The 21,513-nt window shown below is 37.6% G+C and overlaps 1 protein-coding gene across 1 annotated transcript; it reads left to right on the forward strand.

Annotated features, from left to right (window-relative positions):
• Positions 1-4,880: 4,880 nt before the first annotated feature.
• Positions 4,881-6,377, forward strand: kbtbd13b (kelch repeat and BTB domain containing 13b). Its single transcript, XM_056740274.1, has one exon. The coding sequence runs from the start codon at positions 5,022-5,024 to the stop codon at positions 6,375-6,377; it is 1,356 nt and encodes a 451-aa protein (XP_056596252.1). The 5' UTR covers positions 4,881-5,021.
• Positions 6,378-21,513: the final 15,136 nt, after the last annotated feature.

Consider the following 21,513-nt stretch of genomic DNA (forward strand, 5'->3'; position numbering starts at 1 on the left):
ATTTGTTGTATAATGACAACACTCCATTATCTCACAACATCGTACGTTTCTAGACGTCCCTTTAAAATTGCTAAGATTTTTCACCAGACATTTAGATTGCTTGGCTGAAGACTGTTCTGATCATCTCACGTGAAATGCTCAGATGGCTGTAACATCATGTCTGAGAGCCACTGATTTTTTGTTTTAGCTCTTAATTTAACTGTCAATCAATTTGACATGTAGAGTGCTTCTCACAGCGCAAAACCCTCCACCACTATCCAAGAGTGACAGCTCAACATTTATAATGCATATATGCACATATGGTCACAGAGAGTAAACAAAAGAGATAAACAATATGGGAGAATGTGTGTATTGGAGCACATTGTTTTTCTTATGCGTGCCATCAGGGATGAATCTATCGAGTGCATTTTATATTTGAATGCTGTTTACAATAAATGTTTGGCTGATTAAATGAAATCTATTCTTATGACACCAATAGTGTGAATGTCCAAACAATTATCAATTTTATTACTTTGCTAAAATAATGGATTATTAAAAGGATAATTTACCCCAAAATGTAATCCTTTACTCACCCTCATTAATTTTAAACCTGTATGACTTTCTTACTTATGCAGAGCACCAAAGAAGATATTTTGAAGAAAGTTGATTACCGAACAGCACTGGACACCATTCACTTCTATTGTATGAACACAAAACCAATGCAAGTGAATTGGGTCCAGTTAACAACATTTTTCAAAATATCTTATTTTGTGTTTTGCGGAAGGAAGAAAGTTATATAGGTTTGAATGACAAAAGGGTGAGTACATGATGACAGAATTGAAATTTTTGGGTGAACTAAGCCTTTTAAGATTTTTTAAATTGTTGTAGAATAGTTTTGAGCTTTGTAGTGACCCCATTTGTTGAATATAACTGTAAAAAAGCCATCATTTGCATAGGTTACCTCTTCACACTCTGGCCATTGTCTCAAATGACTTCATGTGGAGCCAGTTGGGATGCTTTTTAAACAAAAATGCAATTTCTAGGTATTCTGGGCACTAGTTGGCTGTTTTTCTTTATACATATATCATTCAAAAAATGATAATGTGTTTTTTTTCTGAAAAATATGTGTATGGGCACAATTCATCTTTGTCTCCAAAATGAATTCTAAGAAAAAGCCCACAAGGAACAAATGCGGTGTATCCAAACTTGGCAGTCCGCAGGTGTATTTTGTTTACTTAAAAAAACAAAGAAACATATATATATGTTGTTACTGTAAGACATTAAACATGAAATATATTTACATTAAATAAATTATGCTGATTGTATATTTAAGTTAAACATTATATATACAGTATATATATAGCAATTGACAGTTTTTCCTAGAAAATGTTTTTGATTCATGTTTTGAAGTATTTTTGTAGCTAAGCACTACAAAAAGTTGTGGGTTTGATTCGCGGCGAACACATATGGGTAGTTGAAAATAAATATAATAAAATAATATATTATTAACAATTTGCTTTCCAAATTTTCTTACGACACATTTACGGTATATTCGTCCAGCTATACCCGCATACTAACTAAGTGTATCGTTTAAAGGAATAGTCCACCTAAAAATGGAACTTCTGTCATAATTTACCCACCGTTTTAAGGTTTCAAACCTGCATGACTTCATTTCTTCTACTAAACACAAAAGAAGATATTTTGAAGAATGTTGTTAACTGAGCCCCAGGGGCACCCATTGACTTGCATTGGGTAAATGTGTGAGGCTGTTATTCGGTTTTAAATGCTCTGTAAGTCACTTAAGATATAAGCATCGGCCAAATGCAAATGCAAAGATAAGTGCATACCAATGTTCTCCAATGTGTGTGTGGGGGGGCAATGATGAGGGGACCCTGGGGGTATGGCCTGCTGTCATCTGCTTGTCACTCCACAGCGTCATTCAAGCAGATGGCAATTAAAAAGCAACCCACTGTTCAGTTCCTCTGCTAATCAATGGAGGAATTAGCACACTCATCAAGAGTCCATGATTGTGGCTTTGTTTTGTTCATTAGAAACACCAGAATCATTAACTCTTGATAGTATGGGGTGTCATTTCACAAATTAACCGAATTACAATCGGAAACATAAGAACTGCATAAACAATGTTGGATTGCTTTAGAAACGGCGTTAAGAGACTGTCAAGCGCTCTAGTGAATTGGGTAAAAACCGATTCACACATGTCTATTCAGCAACCTGCTCAGATTAGAGAGAAGCAAGTAATAACAGCCTTACTCATAAGAAACAATTTAAACAGATGTTGTCAAGTAACCTGCTAGATAACCTTTGAAGATCTAGCTTTTGTAGAAAAGTGTATATATCTCTTTTACCATCATCATGTCATTCATTCAATGCTCTTTGTAGTGGGTTGTCGAAGTCACGAACTCTTTTATGCAGCTGGAAGCGAACCCCAACACACACGCATTCAGACAGTTTGATGTGGTTGGTCACGCAGCGGTCCCAGCATGTGTTTCGGCAGGGCAACAACAACACACGCTCCCTCCCATTGATAGATCATTTCACCTTCCATCTATATAACCTCCCACACATTTCCTTTAAAGTGACTCTCCTTTGTTTACGCTCTAGTAGATGTGGTTTGTAATTGTTATCGATTCATTTTTTATTAAGATGTGCTTTTGGTCACACTTTGATCCGTCTGTTTTATAGTTCAGCCAACGGGCTTTTATAACCTCAATCCGGTTACACAACACACCGAGACACAGTCTGCTAAGTTTACTCTTACCCGTCTATTGACATTCACAAAAATTATAGGATTCATTGAGATGCCTGACTGAGCTATTGTTTCTCATACTAAGCGGATATTTTAAGCTCTCTAACTTTAGATCTGCCTTCATCTCTTCCTTGAATATCAAAAAGAGTGGACGCAAAAGACGAAGATTGACATTTAACAGTGTTGTGATTCTAAAAATAGTCTGGAGCTGAACACTCAATGTGTTTGGGGTAAAATTAAACCTAGATCTTTTTATTAACATGTGACAGACGAATAGGAATTTTCTGGATCTGGCTGGTGCGTTCGCTGCAGGCTTTCATAATAAATTTACACAATGGGATTACAACACCGAGTGCAATCCAGCCCGAAACCTGTTACCTAGCCCTGCTCCCGCTGGATTTGCAGTCACATGATCAAAACAAAGAGGTCACATGGTCCTGCACATGGCTCACCATGACTCAGCATGGAGAACATAAACACATGATCCCGTCCGCTTGTTATGGTTTTAAATCAAGCTGTCTCCTTTGTTTTGATCTGTCTTCTTATATTCGGTTCAGAGAGGTTATTTTCTAGTGTATAATAAGATGCACATTTGACTACTTTTACACACTATTGGGAAGCTAGTGTTTTATTAACACAGCCAGGCTCGTCCACTACATAAATAATTTCCATTACAAATCCTTGAGTTGGCTACAAAGGTCTCATAGTTCAAGTGTCTCCTCCGTGCTCGTCACGTGTGGCCATTTATGGCAAGAATTCACATTACAAGCAGCTGCAAAGCCGTCGAACATGTGAGGGTGGTTATACACGCCGTCCCGTGTGTGTCAAAGTTCAACTGTCATTCAGACAGCATTAACGCTGTTAGTATCTAAGCAGAGGTTGAATTCACTTGACACTCAGACAAGGGGAAGTCTAGCAGTGTGGTTTCCATGGTAACATGATGAGGGCACCCATCGAGCTCATGTGTCTAGGTGAGTGCAGATAATGAAACCAAGCACTTTAGAAGACGCAAGCTGGTCTCTCACAGAAATATATATATATATATATATATTAAAAACGTCTTAGCATGGCCGCTGACTGGCAATTAACTCGTAACTTGCACTGAAAGCGTGTAAATGATCTTTCATTACAGCTAGTAGTACACTCATATTATAATATTTTCATCTCTATATTCACATTTATAATCAAATCGATTAACCAAAATTAAATTAAATCACAGCTCTAAAAATATTACCAATATATTCAAATTTAAAGGTCAAGTGTATGACATTTAGTGGCATCTAGTGGTGAGCTTGCAAATTGCAACCAATGGCTCACTCCACCTCTACCTTTCGAAGAACTACGGAGGCTGAGAGAGGACTAAGATGTCATCACGTTTTTGCTTCTGTGCCTTAGGAGATCATGTATTTAAGAAATGCAAATTTACATTTACATTTACATTTAGGCATTTGGCAGACGCTTTTATCCAAAGTGACTTACATGGCTTTATCCCATACATTTTACATAGGTATTTGCAATCCCCTGGGATCGAACCCACAACCTTGTTAACGCAATGCTCTTACCACTGAGCTACAGGAAAGCCCGTGCAAGGGGACCCTCGGAGTATGTAGATTGAAATAGCTCATTCTAAGGTAATAAAAACGTAATGATTTATTATATGTAAGGTCTTTATTTAAGTCTGAAGACATTGTTCTGTATGTTATATTGCTTTACTGTCAATAGAGCATCAGAAAAACGATTTATGAATTATTAAATGATTTTCATCTAGGAGGACATGAGGGTGAGTAAGTTATAAGAGAAATTTCATTTTCGGGTGAACTTTTCATTTATTGTTGAGCTAGTTTGATATACGACCTCAATGTGAGCCTATAGGTTTAATTGTCCACCAGTATGAATCGTGTTCAAAGCATTCAAGCTTAATTATGTGATAAAATTACACTACCACCAGCAGAATTTTTTATTATTTGCCATGTAATTAATAGTGCTGACCTTAAAAAGGTTTGTTTCAAACACATGTCACTGTTAATATCTTTAAAACGTCTGTCACGAGGCACCGCCGCTATCTATAGACAATGCTATATTAGAATCAGAACTAGACTGCAGAACACCATGTGCCAGCTGGAGGGAGGACAGTTTTGTTAACTGTCAAGGAAGGGACATTTCTGTGTTGTTAATGCTTCGCTCAGTAAGTTTTTAAAAGCTTTTAATACATTTTCGCTGTAGATAATTGCTTGCTTTACAATGCAAAAGTCCAAATTGATCTGAGGAGCAAAACATGGATATTGTTAAGGTCAGAATTGGAGACAGTGTCTTTGAAACCAAAAAATCTTTGTTGCTAAGAGAATGCGAGTACTTCCAGGCACTTTACAGATCAGGGATGGTAGAGTGCCATCAAGAAGAAATTCACGTGAAGGATCTCCACGCTCAAGGGTTTTTAATCATGCTGGCGGTGGCCGGCGGCGAGAGACCTACTCTGAATGACGATGAGATCTTGGAAGCCATTGAATGTGCTGCATTCTTCCAGGCAGAACCTCTCACCAAGCATCTCCAGGATCTTCTCAGCTCCGACAATTGCCTACTTATGTATCAAGCATCAGCCACCTATGGGTTATGGAGACTCCATGAGACATCAGCAAAGTTCATTCGTGATATATACGGCGACCTACGAGAAGAGTTGAAGGACCTCCCTCAGGATCTGATTGAATATGTAGAGTCTCAGGTTCCTAGGTCGTTTGTGGCTGTGGGTTCACACACTTCTTGTACAGCCGATGAACTTCCTTTAGCTGCCACAAGGACGGTATGTTATCTTGATGAAGATGACAGAGATTGGAAGGTCCTTACTACCCTGCCCATGGAGGCTAGTACTTCTTTGGCAGGTGTGACCGTTTTGGACAACAGACTTTACATTGTTGGCGGTGTGCACGGCGTGGATAAGAGTGGTGTTGATGCTAGCTTTTGCTACGATGTTGTTGCGGACACTTGGAAGTTTCTTCCTGGTCCAAGACAGCCGAGATACAACTTCACCCTGATCGGTTTGGAAGGTTGCCTCTATGCCATTGGAGGAGAGTCATCCAGAACCACTATGTCCTCGGTCGAAAAATACAACGTCAGTACAAATGAGTGGTCATTCACAGCGCATTTACCGAGACCGGTAGCTGGTGTAGCATGCACCAAGGCCATGAGCCGGATTTTTATTTGTCTGTGGAAGCCAATGGAGACCAATGAAATCTACGAATACATCCCAGATAAGGACGCATGGGTTCTAGTCAGTAAACTGTTGAAGCACCAAAGCTACGGACACTGCATGGTGGCACACAATGACAACCTCTACCTTATACGCAACGGACCCAAGGATGACTTCCTAAGATGTTTGATAGACTGTTACAACATCACCACTGGTCAATGGACTACTATGCCTGGTCATTATGGCAACAGCAAAGGGGCACTGTTTACGTCGGTAGTGAGGGGAGATTCTGTGTTCACACTAAACCGTACCATGACTCTAGAGTACAATGTTGCAGGAAACATGTGGAAACCTCGTAACCAGATGAAGGGGTTTCCGAGAAATGGATCCGTGTGGACTTTTCTACTAAGGATTTCAAATGAAAGGAAAAGTGTTGTGATGTCTTAAAGTATGTATGATCATCTGTATGTTATCATTTTACTGTAATAAATCAAAACAATACCTTAAAGAGTAAATATAAGAATGTCCTCAAAATTACATTTGATGCAGTGTTTAATGTTGCTGTGTGTGAATGTAAGCATTCTGCCAAGTTGTAAAGCTGAAAGTGAACGCATAACAAAGTCGACTCTGAATCACACGAACAAGTCGTCGGTCATTCTAATTTCAGTTCTGGGTCGGATTTGAGTCAGTCCATGTAATGCATGCCTATGTTCCATTTGTGACACTGCACAAGATAGGCCAATCACAGCAGACTAGACCATCTGAACAATAAGAGTAAGCTGACAGAAAGGAGGGGATTAGAGGCATGAATCAGTGAACAAATCATTTGAGAGTCAGTCAAGAAGTAAGGTTGAATAACTGAATAACTGCCTATTGTTAGAAAATGAAAGTGTACGTAAACTTTTTGTTGGATACTCCATAAACCAAAGTATGTCCTTAAAAATCGTTCATCTTTTATATGGTCGTAGACATATAGGAAACATACTAATTTCATATATCGGGTTGTCTAATATTTTGAATTTGGACTGCGATACCAAGCTCAACCACTGGGTGTCAATTTTACATACAGCTCCTTTAATTTATCATATATAATATGATAGTATAGCATATGACAGTATAGCAACATAAGTGTATATCATAAATTAAATTTTCATTCAGCGTGAAGTTTTAAGCGTTACGTTAAATGGACAGTTCACCAAAAAAATTATTTCTGTCAGTTTTGTGGCACTGTTGACAACTAGATAGGTTATATTCATATACTATGGTGCCCAGAACTGTTTGGTTTCAAACGTTCTTCTATAAATCTTTCTTTGTGGTCAGCAGAACAACTAAATTTATACAAGTTTCAAACAGCTTAAGGGTGAGCAAATTATGACATCATTTTTATTTTTGGGTACATTGTCCCTTTAAGTTTTGCGGCAATAAGATTATTTTCTTCAAGGAGACAATTCTTCATATGAAGACATTTACAAAGAGTGCACCAAATCACTAAATGGCACAATTTTGCAATGTAGGTTGAATTGCATCTTTGTTGTCATTTGGGTTGTATTGTGTTTTCACTCTGCAATTTATTCACTATTCTGTACGGATGTCCAAAGATTTCCCAGAAACTGACTCAAATTCACTTTGCATCTAGAATGGTTTTGGTGAAGAAAAGGTCTTCTCTTAACGTTAATGAGACTTTATTTGAAAGTAAGCGTGTTTACTTTTTCTTCTGGAGGTTAGAACAAAAGGCTTAGTTGCTTCGTAAACTGCCCTTTTCTGATTCAATTTCAGAATATATTTTTGTGTCTCTTTATTTAAGCAGATTTGCCATGGTCATCTTTAAAGAGGCCAAAGATTAGTCATTTGTTTCGTGCCATGTTTAGGAACAGAGTGACTATTTCTGAAGAATACAACTGTGCCATAGCCAAGTCTGAAAGGGCAGAATGCAAGCGCTTATCAGATCCATGTGACAGTTGAGCCGCGTGCCATGTTTTTTGGCCCACACAAGATGATATTCTCATTCAATAGTCATGTAAGGCTTTGAGGACCTTTAGGACACAAAGGAACATGTTCTTTCCTTACTAGACATATTTAAATCAATGTCGTGTTTTCAAATTATAAGTGACAGTGATACTTCCATAGTGTCTTTTAACACTTGCCAATTTCTTGTACGACTTCCACCTAAACCGCAAAATAAAAAATAAATAATAACAGTTTTGTCATGCTCGGGTGTTTACCACAAAAGATGAATAGTAATGTAGGATTACTCTTTGGATTGCTAAGTGCAAATATTTGTTTGGTAAACAGGAGTGATCATTTACAGTGGCCTTAACAATTTCGGGCAAACTCGGGCGTGCTTTCATGTGCTACAGTGACTCAAATATACACAAGAACCTCAATTATAATACATTCTGACAACCAGTTAGTAGAATAACAGTAGATGAATAACAGATAGCCAATGAGCTTGTAATTTTACTGCCAAGCACAAGTGGAACGAGCTCCGTGGGTAAGAGCTAAATGCGTTTCAACTGAAAATAACATCATGTGGGTCACTTCAGGACAGAATCGATGCTGCCAGCCTGTGGAGGCTCGTCCAAAGTGTGCTAGGTACTCGTAGGGATGATATCTCAGTACAGCTGGTGCTGTATCACACATCTAGACATTTAACCGGCATGATCTGTCACAACGTGTGCCTTGTTACTCAGTGTCAGATATCTCACTGATATCTTAGCATATCTATCAATACTTGATAGATGTTGGCGGGGTGCAAACTGGCCCTTGGCGTGCATTCATTGAATATTGACTGGTTACCATTTAAAGGCTTATTTACACTGATTCGACAAATAGTAACGTTTTACATTTGCTGTTGGATTTAGAAAGAGTTTGTTGGATAGTTCACCCCAAAATGAAAATTCTGTCATTATTTACTCACTCTCTTTACTCATCTGTATGACTTTCTCTCTTCTCCAGAACACAAAAGAAGATATTTTGAAATGTTGCTCCCCAATGATTTGTTCTGGTTTAGTCTCCATAGAATGGGGGTCAATGGGGACCAACGGTTTTCTTATGCCAACATTTGTCAAAATATTGGGGTGAAGTATCCCGTTAAGGACATTTTACTTTCACTTTTATCTCAATGAAACCTCAGCAGAACACCAAAGGTTTAAAGAAAACATTTTTTTCATGTTTTCATGTATTATTCACAAGATGTTTAAGTCTGAGAAACATTGCAAACAGAAGCATTATAAGAATTTTTGTGATGGCTTTACTAGGACGATACAACATAACAGCTACAATAAGTAATGACTTCGTCAAAAAGAAATGAATAAAACATGGCAAAATACAGTTTAATGAGTGTTAGAAATATTAATGCATGATACATTTTGGGCTCTGCTTATAAGAAAATGAACTACAGTTGTTGAACATATTTCCCTATTCAAACTAGTACACAATTTCACATCATACGCCATACCTTGAACATTCCCACGATGCCCAACGTCCCATTCAGAAAACGTTTTACCTCTCAGTAAGCTGCTCCTAATTGTGACGACCTACTGTAAACAATTTGTCTCCGAAGTTTTAGTCACTTCAGATTTTGTTTTGGATTCAGTTCGCCCCGGGTGGCTCAACGGTGGCCTATAGAACAACGCTTATTCAATGCAGATTTACAAATGAGCCCTATTTAGCGTGTTTTCATGCTCTGCGCTTTGGGAAACCACAATGACTCTCAATGGCTCTGTCTAAACAATGCACATAGTTGTTCCCATAGCGGTTGTGCATTATTCTTAACTTCAGAGGCAGTCATTTGAGGTCAGGCTGTATTCAAGGACACATTTATATTTGTGCATCTCTCCACTATAAGGTGGCAGCTAGATTTCATAGCTTTACAGTTCACATGAGGTCCCTAAGCATAACACAATTTGTGCCAGGCTAGAAACCATTATGGTGAAATGGCATGAGTAATACTTATTCAAATCATTTCAGAATGTGTTATTTCTACTTCTGCTGTAGCAGCCATTCAGTGAGATTTGCATGCACAGGTTTTTTGGGACTAACGCTTTGGCACAGAAATGGCATACAGTGGCGATATGGCCTCGTGTTGTGAGAGCACATGCGGTCTTTTAACTTGTGACCTCAAACGTTCGGAGATGAGCAAATAAGGCGCATACCAAAACAGCTCAATTGGTCCTGTGTAATGAGAGCCAAGCATGTATTTTTGCCCCGTGCACCCACATGAAGGCTCTTACAAAATATATAATGAGTATAAATCACTCACATTATGATACAATAAGAATTTTGAGGTCACGTTGGTCCTCAAACAGCACTGATTTTTTTCTTTACGCTGTGTACATTTTGGGACTTTATTTAACAAAACGATTTTATCTACAAAGTCAAATGGAGTACAAAAACGTTTAAGCTTAATATCTAAAAATTGCTCAAGTTGCAAATAGAACCTTATATTTCCAAACAACCTTTTCATTTTTGACTACCATAGTAGAATAAATTACAATGGAACTGTTTGCTTTCCTACCTTATTCAAAATATCTGCTTTTGTGTTCAACAGAACAAGGACCTTATAGAGCACTTTTCCTACTATGGTAGTCAATGGTGGCCAAGAACCATCAGAACAAAGAAATGTATAGAGATTTTAAACAATTTGAGGGTTAATATATGATGACAGAATATATATTTTTGGGCAAACTGTTTCTTTACTTAGTCAATATTAAAGACATCAGGGCTATATTTTTACAGAATGTAGGATTATTTTATGTATGAAAGATTAAATAACCAAAAATGACTAAGGATGGGGTTTCACAGACTATATTTTTGATGTATTTGGATTATAGTGTTTGACTATAAATGCGGATTCAAATACATTTACTTTGAGTAAAAGACCCTCCAGCAGTAACTGTGTTCCCTAGGGAGGTGTTATGAAACAATATGTAATACTCTGCATGATTTCTGTTATTGTTTGCATCAGTACACATTGTAGGCCGTGGAAAACAAGGCTACATGGGCAACTTGTTATGGGACAGAGAACTTTGGTAAACAGATAACTGATTGACTTCCATTGTATGGACATTTCTTAAAATATCTTCTTTTGCGTTATACAGAAAAAAACTAATATGCTGGTTTGGATTGACATAAGGGTGAGTAACGATATCATAATTTTTATTTTTGGGTGAACTGTCCCTTTACTGAAGTTGTCAGAGTGTGTTAACCTATTGTTCAAATGACAAATGACATAGTTTGAACATACAAGAGGGCTTAGCCGTTTTGTTTTGGGGAAACAACATCCAGGCTTTTAGGATAACAATGCTAGAATTAGTGCTGAATGACTTGCACTTCATTGGCTGATGTGTGCACAGGATGTGTGCATTGACAGATCGAGCAGACACACATGCCCTGAGGCTGGCAGGAAGTGCTGGCCATTGGTCAGGGTTCAAATGTGACTGACATCATCACACGCCAGCGACATGTCAAAACAACTGGGCTGTGGGCTTCGCATTGACCTCCTTCCTTCACGCAGAGAAGCAGATTAGACTATTTCAAATAGTTATTTGAGTATCTGTCAATGTTGTCTTTCAATAGGGAAGGGAGAGTATGGAAATATCTGCATCATAATTCCCAGATATGCACATCTGGATAGAAGATGACTGAAGCGTGTATATTTGAAGCACAACCATGTGTGTGATTTGAGAACGTGTCCAACCAGAGCCCAGCTGTGGTAGATGACAATAACTAACTCCCAGCAGGCGTGAGAAAAACAGGAAGACGGCAAAGGACGATTTAGGGTCTGCGCCTCACAACAGGAAGAACGGCGGAAGCAGACCGTTTTGTCAATCTCCCTGTTTTGATGAGGTCACTCGGTTCGAGCTGTCAGGACAATGATCATTGTAGCTGCTAGATATCTACATCTGTACGACAAACAATGCTACAACAACAGAATTGTTAACACTGGAAATCTATCAAGCCCCATCCTCCAAAAACAAACTTTGTGTAAAAGCTAACATGTTGTTTGCTTTTTATGTTTAAATACTTTATATTCCAGCTTAATATACGCCCCAAAATAAACATTCTATCATCTTTCACCAACCCATCATTTGTTCCAAACTTGTAAAAAGTATTTTTCCTACTGAACACAAAAGAAGATATTGTGAAGAATGTGAGAAACCAAACAGTTCTGGGGCACAATTAACTAGCTTATTGTTTTTTCCTACTATGGTAGTCAATAGTGCCCTATCACTGTTTGGTTGCAAACGTTCTTCCAAATACTTCTGTTAGAAAGTATTTGTTCTACTGAACACAAAAGAAGATATTGTGAAGAATGTGGGAAACCAAACAGTTCTGGGGCACCATTAACTAGCTTAGTGTTTTTCCTAGTTTGGTAGTCAATAGTGCCCCAGAACTGTTTGATTGCAAACGTTCTTCCAAATACTTTTTTTGTGTTCAGCAGAACAACAAGATGTTACCAGTGTAACGTATGATACTGTTTTTCTACAAAATTCAATAGAATAGTGCAAAAGCATGAGAATTGGGATGCAGCCCAATATTTTTGCGATCCCATTTCGTAACACAAATATAAATTATTTATATGGCACCTTCTAAAGTGAAAAAGGCATTCCACACACTTCCATTTTCTTCCTCTGTGTTTATTTACATCAGAACCACTCCTAAATACTTATGTTAGTCCGGGTCTAGTGAGACAAGTGGCACAGAAGGGATAAAAGTAGGGAATTAGGTCATGCTAAATAAAGCTCCTGTTAATGACATGGGCGGAATGGGTCATGCAGTTGTTCGGTCATCCCGGGTTGTGTTACACTGACTCTAAAATTCACCCTAGTTTTACCATATTCAGACTCCTTAGATTTAGTCACATGAGGTCACCGAGCCTAAATATAAAGCATGTGATATTTAAATCAAGGGTGTCAGTCCATGACTTTTGAGCAAATAAAATCTGTTTGCTGTATCTGTATATGTGCTTTTTCACCCCCCAAATGTACCAGAGAGTTGGGATGGAGACAGGGGGCTGTATTTTACATTAATGTTTCTAATTGTTAAACAAAGTAGCGCATATGTATGGTATGGGGGTCGTTCCGGAATCTGTTTTGATCAGGTACGTCTTTTGACATACATAAGGTGGCAATTACCACTGTGGTTTGGAGGATATCCAGAAAAGAGTCACTTTATTCACCTCCTCACATACAAACGACACAGTCATCAAGTTGCACTGCAGGACTAGAACACATTCACGTGGTCAACTCTGGTTACTTTAATTTGAAATGCATTTTTTTTTGGCAAGTTTTTGGTTTTCATTACTTTCATATTTCCGTTCACTGATGCTAGTGCAAGAGATTACAAACTGCACTATTACGAATGTGCATATTTCAAGGTCATTATAGACCACTTTGAAAAACGTAAGGAACGCTTATCCAACGCTGGTCCCATAGAACTTTCTTTTTCTGTGTTTTAACACTACGCAAACTTTGAACGAAATACAAAAAACATTTAGAACCGAATCAAAATATAAATATAGGTTTTAAAAATGTAATTGTAAATCAAAATGTAAAAAAAATGCTATTTGACCGTTGTTCACATTTGGCAAAGTGATCTATAGTTTCCTAAAAGGGGGTATTCAACGGTGTTTCATGCAGTTATTTACAAAGTTAAACGTGCTGTCTTCTCATGCTTGACATTGTCAACTTGTCAAAAAACTAGTTGGAAGTTTTTCGTAGTGTTTCTCGATACACTACCCCAAGGTTCGTACAGGTTTCGGAAAGTTTTTTCCGAACTTGAAAAACGTTACGTGACAACTATTCTTGGTCCCTTATTGTGTAATTCTCCCGGAAAAGCACATGCAAGGCGAAAGAAATAGCCCGTCATCGCGTCAACCAACAAGCGATATGAAGACCTGCCTACCATCAATATTTGCTGCGCTGCGTCAAGATTGGCTGGACTGTAGGCCTGCAGCTGCACCTCATGACTCTTGAGATAGTGGGGGAAGTTGAGGTGTGTTTGCTTGTGAGCGGCATTTCCGTGATGGATGTTATATATATGGTGCATATAACGCTGGATTTGATAGATGGCGCGGTCCAGGCGCTAAAAGATGCCGGACTTGAACCGCAGACGGTAAGTGAAACTGAGTCATTTGTCTGTGTTTTGTTGCCAATGGTTGCGCACGTGCTGTAGTAATGCCCTCCGCGAAATCCAATTCCCCCCGCGTGCATACGTGTTGTATGTTTTCGGAATTAATCGTACAGTGTCTGTCTTTTATAAATATGATCAAACGAAAGACTCAACGGATATTTGAGTACGATACTATTCTGTGAATACTCAATATTAACATGAGATATGCAGAAACCGTCTAAGTAAAACAAAAATAAATTCTTAATAGCAACCTCAAAAACTAACAAATGAATAATAAAATGAAAAAAGCACTTAAAAAATAAACCTAATTCACAATACAGAAAAGTTGCATAAGATCTGGCATTTATATTTATTAATTTTTTGGCCTGCTTTAACTTACAGATGCACAATTTATGATATCTTTATTATCAGATTTTACTGCCAATCTGACATATGCTTAGCAAACAGTTGTACAGATATCACATTTCCCCATTCCAGTACAAACGTGCTGAACTTGCATGACTGAAAATAGCTGCACAGGGGCGGTACAAAGATGGCCGCCAATAGAATCGACAGAAGCCAAGGGTTAAGGGTGTTGTTCACGGGCACAATGATGATTGTTCATACATCACCTCTTACTAGATTTACATCCTTTTACCAACATGCCCACAAAAATTCACCTGTCTAGTCAATTAGGCTAATATGACTTCAATTCACTCATTCTTTGTTTTCCATCCCTTCGCATATCGTAAAACAGACAGTAAAAAAATATTGGCACCGTGTGACAGCTTTTCACAGCTGGCTCTGAATGTGCTGAGAGACAGAACCGCCTCTTCTAGCTAAGGCTGGCACTGCCGGTCTCTGAGTGGCACTGAGTGAGATACATGAACTCGCTCACCCATCTATAGCGCTGCAAAGCGATCTGTATTCTTCAGACAGGGTCATCAATTTCCTGATAGAGGAGCGTATGAGGATTTGTGCCTCGCCGCCCCGTCCAAATACGCTGTGGTGATATATCAAGACGGGGGATTATTGTTAAATAACCTGCCATATCAAACGGGTTGAAAGCTTCCGGGCAGGCGAAAAGGAAGTGACACGCAATCCATTGACAATACTCTTGAGTCATAGTCTGATTTTATGGGAACATATCGAGCTACTAAAGTCATATTGATGGTTGAACTACCGGAAGGGGGTTTATATTAATGAACTCATTATCGAGTCGAAAAGTGAAGCTTTTATGAGAGATGTTTCTTAAGATATGGCTGGGGGCTTGATGTAAACGTCTCTAGAGTTAGAGTAGTTTCTTATGGTCTTTGTCCTGTTAACCAATTACTGACGTGTGGTTTGCCAGAAGCTCTTTAGGAGCTCTCGAAGGAAATATTATCCAATCTGGTTTTTAAAATGAATAATTTACGCCTGCTTATAACATACAGTAAGAGAACCATTGAGTTTCCCTTTATTGTGTTGAGATGAAGCTGGAGCACCATTCGGCCAGCTGCTTTCACACTGCTTACACAGACACAATTACAAATGCATCCATTCATTTTCAATGAGATATTTCTAGTAACATAAACAAACATCAGTATAGGTGGTGCAATATGGGCGTGTCCATTCACTTTATAAAGTTTAAATTTATGTAAATTAGTATTTGCATAATAAAGTTTGTGTTTTCGTATTAAAACGGTAAGGATTATAGAAAAAAAGACCATTTGAACACAGTTTCAAATAGTGCATCTTTATACTACTATTTCTATGCTATTAACAGTAGCATTAAAACTTTGAGCGTAAAATAAATATTCTACTATATATGGTGCTTTATTAGCCACTTTTTTCGTTTTCAGTCAATACTTTAATTTAAAATTATCTTTTAATATTTTAAAGTTGTCTAATTTAAAAATAGTTTAATTAAATTTGTTAACATTTTAATGTAAAAATAATTTTAATAATTAAAAAAATACAAAACATTCTTATAAAAAAATATATTTAAGTTTAAAGATATTGAAAAATATTTATCCAATGCATTAATTTTTTATTTGTACATTTAATACTATTCATTTTATTATTGAATATTAATATATATATGGAATACAATTTTACAATTTGACTGATTTTTTTAAGCTGTTTAAAAAATATATTTTTAAGAAATAAACGGCAAGTTTACAAAAACCCTATTTAATGTTTTTTTTCTGCCACCCTATAGCTGCTGAAATATTACCATTGTTTCCTGGATTTTTTTTCATTTAGCTAACCATTATTTATTTTTTTCCCCCTCAAATATATCTTGAATACTTTTAATTACGAGACGCTTTGCAACCTATACAGTTTTGGATGATCTCACACTGTACTTCTACTAACCGGGCCAGGCTGGGACATCTACACAAATCTACACCCCCTTTTCCAACCACGCTCATCCTCCCTCTATTTCAAGAACCCAGAATAATCTCCGATTCAAGTCCTAAATGACAGCTCTTCCTCTCTTCTCCATCAGAATGACCTCATGCCGGAAACTAAGCACTCTGCCACCCTGAGAGAGAGGAGACCTTTTGTTGCTGCACACAGTGGGCCCCTCAACAATCACCCAGGAATTTTTCTCACCCAGACAGGCAACAGATGAAAGGGGCGGAAGGGGAGGTTGGACAGACAACGGAGAATTATTGTACCAATAAGCAACCCTGTAAATCACCAACATGAATGTAGCTAATGTCAAGCTATCATTTAAAAAAACTGATGCATAAGTCTGCGAAAATCGACATCAATGTGAACATCTACAAAACAATAAACAATTGCAGGGCATTTTAATGAGGTTTGGTTCCCATAAGAGGAGTGGGACCGCGGCTCAGGGCAAAGCTCCAGAAACTCTCCTCACCATCCAGTCGCTAACAAAGGTTTCTCTGAGGTAGCTACGATGACCTCACTCACTTACATCGTGGGTGTCGGGGTCCATATTGAAATGCCCTTTTCACATGTTGTGTTTTCTTAAATCTTTGGGCTCTCCAAGGGAGCCAGGCGCAAAGCCACCTCCTTGGAGCCAAAATGTCTGGAAAGCTCCTAAGAGGAACAAGAAGCAGTTTAAAACTGACAGGTCCTGTCGAGTTTAGAAATAAAACCCTCATCCATCAAGTTCTCCGCAGTCTTGAGTGTTGTCAAACAAGGCCGGTGTTGTTCGCAATCAACCTTCACGACAATGTACGGAGTGTTCCGTTCTGTTTGCTTTACCCTCATAGAAAGCCTCTGTTTATAGGCTCTATATATCTGAGGTAACAGAAAATGTGTAGAGCTCAAACAAATGTCGCATTAAGATGCCGCGGTAAGCGGGCGTTTGATGTGATACAAAGTTGGCGGGGGAAAAGAGAAGACTGGCTGAATGCTCAAAGGGAGATGTTTTACTGATGACTTTTTTTCTGTATGTGGCGGAACAGTTTGAAGTGACATTTCATTCTGTTGAATTCTTTCGTTGCTTATCTGTCATGTTTTGTTAAGATATTGATATTATCTAAGACACTTTATCGACAATACCTCAAGACCATTGTTGACTCATCTATAGTTTAGAAGTTGGTGTGCATTGCAAAGCTCATAGAATTCGTTTTTTGGACGTTTCAATAAGTTGCAATGAATGTGCTCGTATTAAGATCTTTGACTTGGCTGCGGGCATTCTGGCAAACCTGAGCACAGTTTGTGACAGTCTATTTGAGCATGAGGTACACACAGTAGTGGCCAGAAGTGATGTACAACTTTTGACAATTGACATCATAGCTCTTTATTCAAATATTCTTGTTTAAAACCTGTTAACTGTCGGAGCCCTTTTTGAGCCTACACATAAAAAAGCACGTTGGAACTAAAATGGCGGTTACTCATGAATTCTTTAGAATACAGACTTACGGTTGGTCTCGTTTGAAAAAAGAAAAGTAGCTGATTATTGCCTAAAAAAATCACACACACACTATCTTTTTTAAAGGTATGTTGTTAGGTTTATTGCAAAATATTAAGAAAAAATGTTTATGTTTTTCTTTTATTAAAAAATACATTAAAAAAATACAGATCGCAAAACGATATCAAAAAATCTAAGCACGTTCTTTGTGAAAAAATAATCAATTTCTCGTCCGTCATAAATTATTTGAAAAATGACCAAAGAAATCCGTATTCTACCATTGTAGACCTTTCTGATGATGTATAGTTTCTCATGATTCGATTAGAAATGACATGCACAATATTGACGCAAACCTAGGTGTCCCGTATACGGAACGGTTGACAGTTTACATGCTACAAACACTTTATATTATCGCTGTACTGCCGAAACCTCTGATGTCCGATATCGCTGATTTTCAAAGAATGGAAAAAACTATATATTTAAATAGTTAAATACTGTGTTGTCAAAGTTGACAATAACTTTTCAATTATATTTATTTGTTAGATATTTGCAAAACCAAGTGACAAACATGGGGGGGAGGGGTGTGATTAATAATAATGATTTATGGCAAAAGATCACGAAATTAGGAGACAAGGTTTCAGAAGGACATCTGCATGTTGCACTGGTGTGTTTGGAGAATTCACTGAAGCTCAGCTTTGAGAAGATTCATATTTCACACACCACACATGTGCAAAGTTCATAAACATAAAGATAGCAAAAGAGAAAGATGACAAACAACAGACACATTTTAATAAGAGATAACTGTAGTCAATGTACAGTATGCTCTTTGATTTTCTATGCATTTATTAATATAACCCTTATTCCATAAAATCCTGTGGTTTGCCTTTTTGTCTAATCATATTGTCCAATAAACACATTAAAGGTTTAGTGTTTAACCTATTTTATTCCTCACATTTTGGTGATTTAATCTAACCTGATGGGTAAGAAAAACCAAATATTGTACAAATATGCCCCCCCGGGACGTCACTTTATGTCCACTATAAATTTAATGTAAATAATCGTAGAATATTTTTTATTCTGTTTTATTGTGCTTTGCCGTGTAGAAGAAACAATTGCCATATGAAGGAGTCTTCATTGTATTTTTTCTTTTCCACAGGCAGAGAAAAGAGAGAGGTTGCTCATTTACTGTAAATGTGACACATTTATAATAGAAGCAAACCAATGATTAAGTAACTGTGAGTCTCTGCCGCTCCAATTTTCTACAACAGAGTTTCTCTCATCTGGATGAATACTGGAGTTTAATAATCAGGCGGAAAAATTACAATCACAGGAATGAAGCCAATCCCTGCCTTATTGTTACTCTATGGCACAATGCCTCCGGAATCTAACAACATGGAAAACAATAGATATGGAAAGTGCATGCCAGAGTGGAGCGCAGAGACCCGAAAAATTCCAGACTCCCTTTCCACTGTACAGTTAGAGCAGTGGTGTTAAAACTACAAGTAAACCATAACCACTCATATTTGACTAAGAAATCATGATGCTTTGATCTAGAGCGATAACCACAACCACACTGATGTGTGAGATTTTAGCAATTTTCCAATGACAAATTCTATTTTCCCAATTTTCCGACAAAAATTGTTTAAACATCAACCAATGAACCGTCTGCTTGTCAATCAAATGTTATTGTAGACATTTGTTTACATAAGATGGATAGAAGATATAAAACCCTCCTACGTGTCAATGATTATATGTTTAGGCCTAATGCAATGGGATACTTCAACCAAAAACCATTTTTATCACCTTCAATTTGTTCCAAATCTGTTTAAATGTCTTGTTGTGATGAACACAGAGAAAGATATTTGGAAGAATGCTTACAACCAGACAGATTTTGCCCCCACAGTAAGAACAAATACAATGGTTGTCAAAAGTGCCCCAGAACTGTTTGCTGACATTCTTCAAAATGTCTTCTTTTGTGTTCAACATAACAAAAAAAATGTATACAAATTTGGAACAACTCGAAGCAGAATTTTCATTTTTGGGTGAATTTTCCCTTTGAGCTTACATGGATAGGCTCATTTTATAGCAAAATGAATAGCTTTGTTTTGTTAAATTTCAAGCGTAGGTGTGAAAAGTGTCTGAAAACTTTTGCGATCTGCACAACAGCGTGTAGGTAAGTCTCTATTGGTATTGTTGGTGCGGTTACTCCACCTTGGCATAAGCATGCATTTATGCATTGAAGTCAGCGATAAAACTGAGAATTATGAGGTTATTTAGGGCTTATGTAAATTATAAGCGGGGTGTAATTGCAGTGGGTCGCTACTGAAAGTGTAGAGAGTCTGACTAGCAAACAATCACTGACTTTTTCTCTTATATGCGCAGGAGTGTGGTTTGAGTCTCATGTCTTGAAATGATGGGGTGTAACATCTCACTCACTCGCGTTCTCTCTCTCTCTCTAGCTCCCTGGAACATCTAGTGCCAGCGTGTCCTCGGTTCACCTGTCTGCCGTACTGCAGCAGTCTTAAAGGAACATCGCCCTTCTCTCTCTGGTTTTCAAAATGTAGTCACGTTCTTCCACTACAGTCAGACAGTCACGCTTTCCATTCTGCTGCAAAACTTGGATGCATCTCTGGATCAAGTGAAGCTGCTACCGTCGTAACAAGTGTTTCTCTATGTCTGTACCTGCTTTTTAAATTGCAGTCATACTTTTAGGAAGACAGTTGAGTGAGGGTGAACTCATTCAGGTGAACATGTTTCTCAACTTTAGTGATTTATGATCTATGCGGAGTACAAAAAACATCCTGTCTCTATTTACTTACTTACAGTAGTGTGAATCGAGAAATGTTATGAAATACATGAAAATGCACTCTATTTACAAGTCTGATGTATTCATATGTCGAACGTTTTGAAGTCACCGTGAAATGGACGTTGCAATTGACTTCTTTTCCATATCGTAACGTATATTTGAATGAAACAGCTTATGAAATAAAAAAAGGGCGGGGCTTTATTTTGCCCTTTACTTTTTGATTGGTTTATTGTAAGTTGGGCCTGGAGGGGAGTTGTTGTTGAGGGGGAGAGGAGCTTAATGTTTTTGATTAAAGATTACAAGTGAAAATTAATTAAAATGAATCAATTAATGTGCAGGGATAAATAATTTGGAATAACCACTGCAACTGTTTTTGTGCATTGATGCAAAATCGTACACATCAGCGTAAAATGATGATTTATAACATTCCTACTTATTTATAGTAAAAACAAATCATTCATTAAAATTAATCGTTTGATTAAGAAATGTAAACGTTATTGTGCTTTTATCCTATACAAATGCTATTCCCTAGTACGTTTATATCGCAGTCTTGCCCTCCCCAATATGGCGGCGTTGACGCAACAAAGCAGCCAATGTGGCGTCTGAGCAAAAGTGCACGACTGTTTAAAGTCTCCCGCAAACATCTACAAACTTAATTGCAATATTGTGTATAAGTTATACTGCACTTGTATGTTATATTATGCATTATTTATTTATGTTAATTTATGTGATGTGTTAAATGAAAGCGAAATATATTTGAATCAAATTGTGTTAAGACATTATACGTGACTTAAACG

Source organism: Triplophysa dalaica, chromosome 24, assembly GCF_015846415.1.
Source record: "Triplophysa dalaica isolate WHDGS20190420 chromosome 24, ASM1584641v1, whole genome shotgun sequence".
Classification (NCBI taxonomy): domain Eukaryota; kingdom Metazoa; phylum Chordata; class Actinopteri; order Cypriniformes; family Nemacheilidae; genus Triplophysa; species Triplophysa dalaica.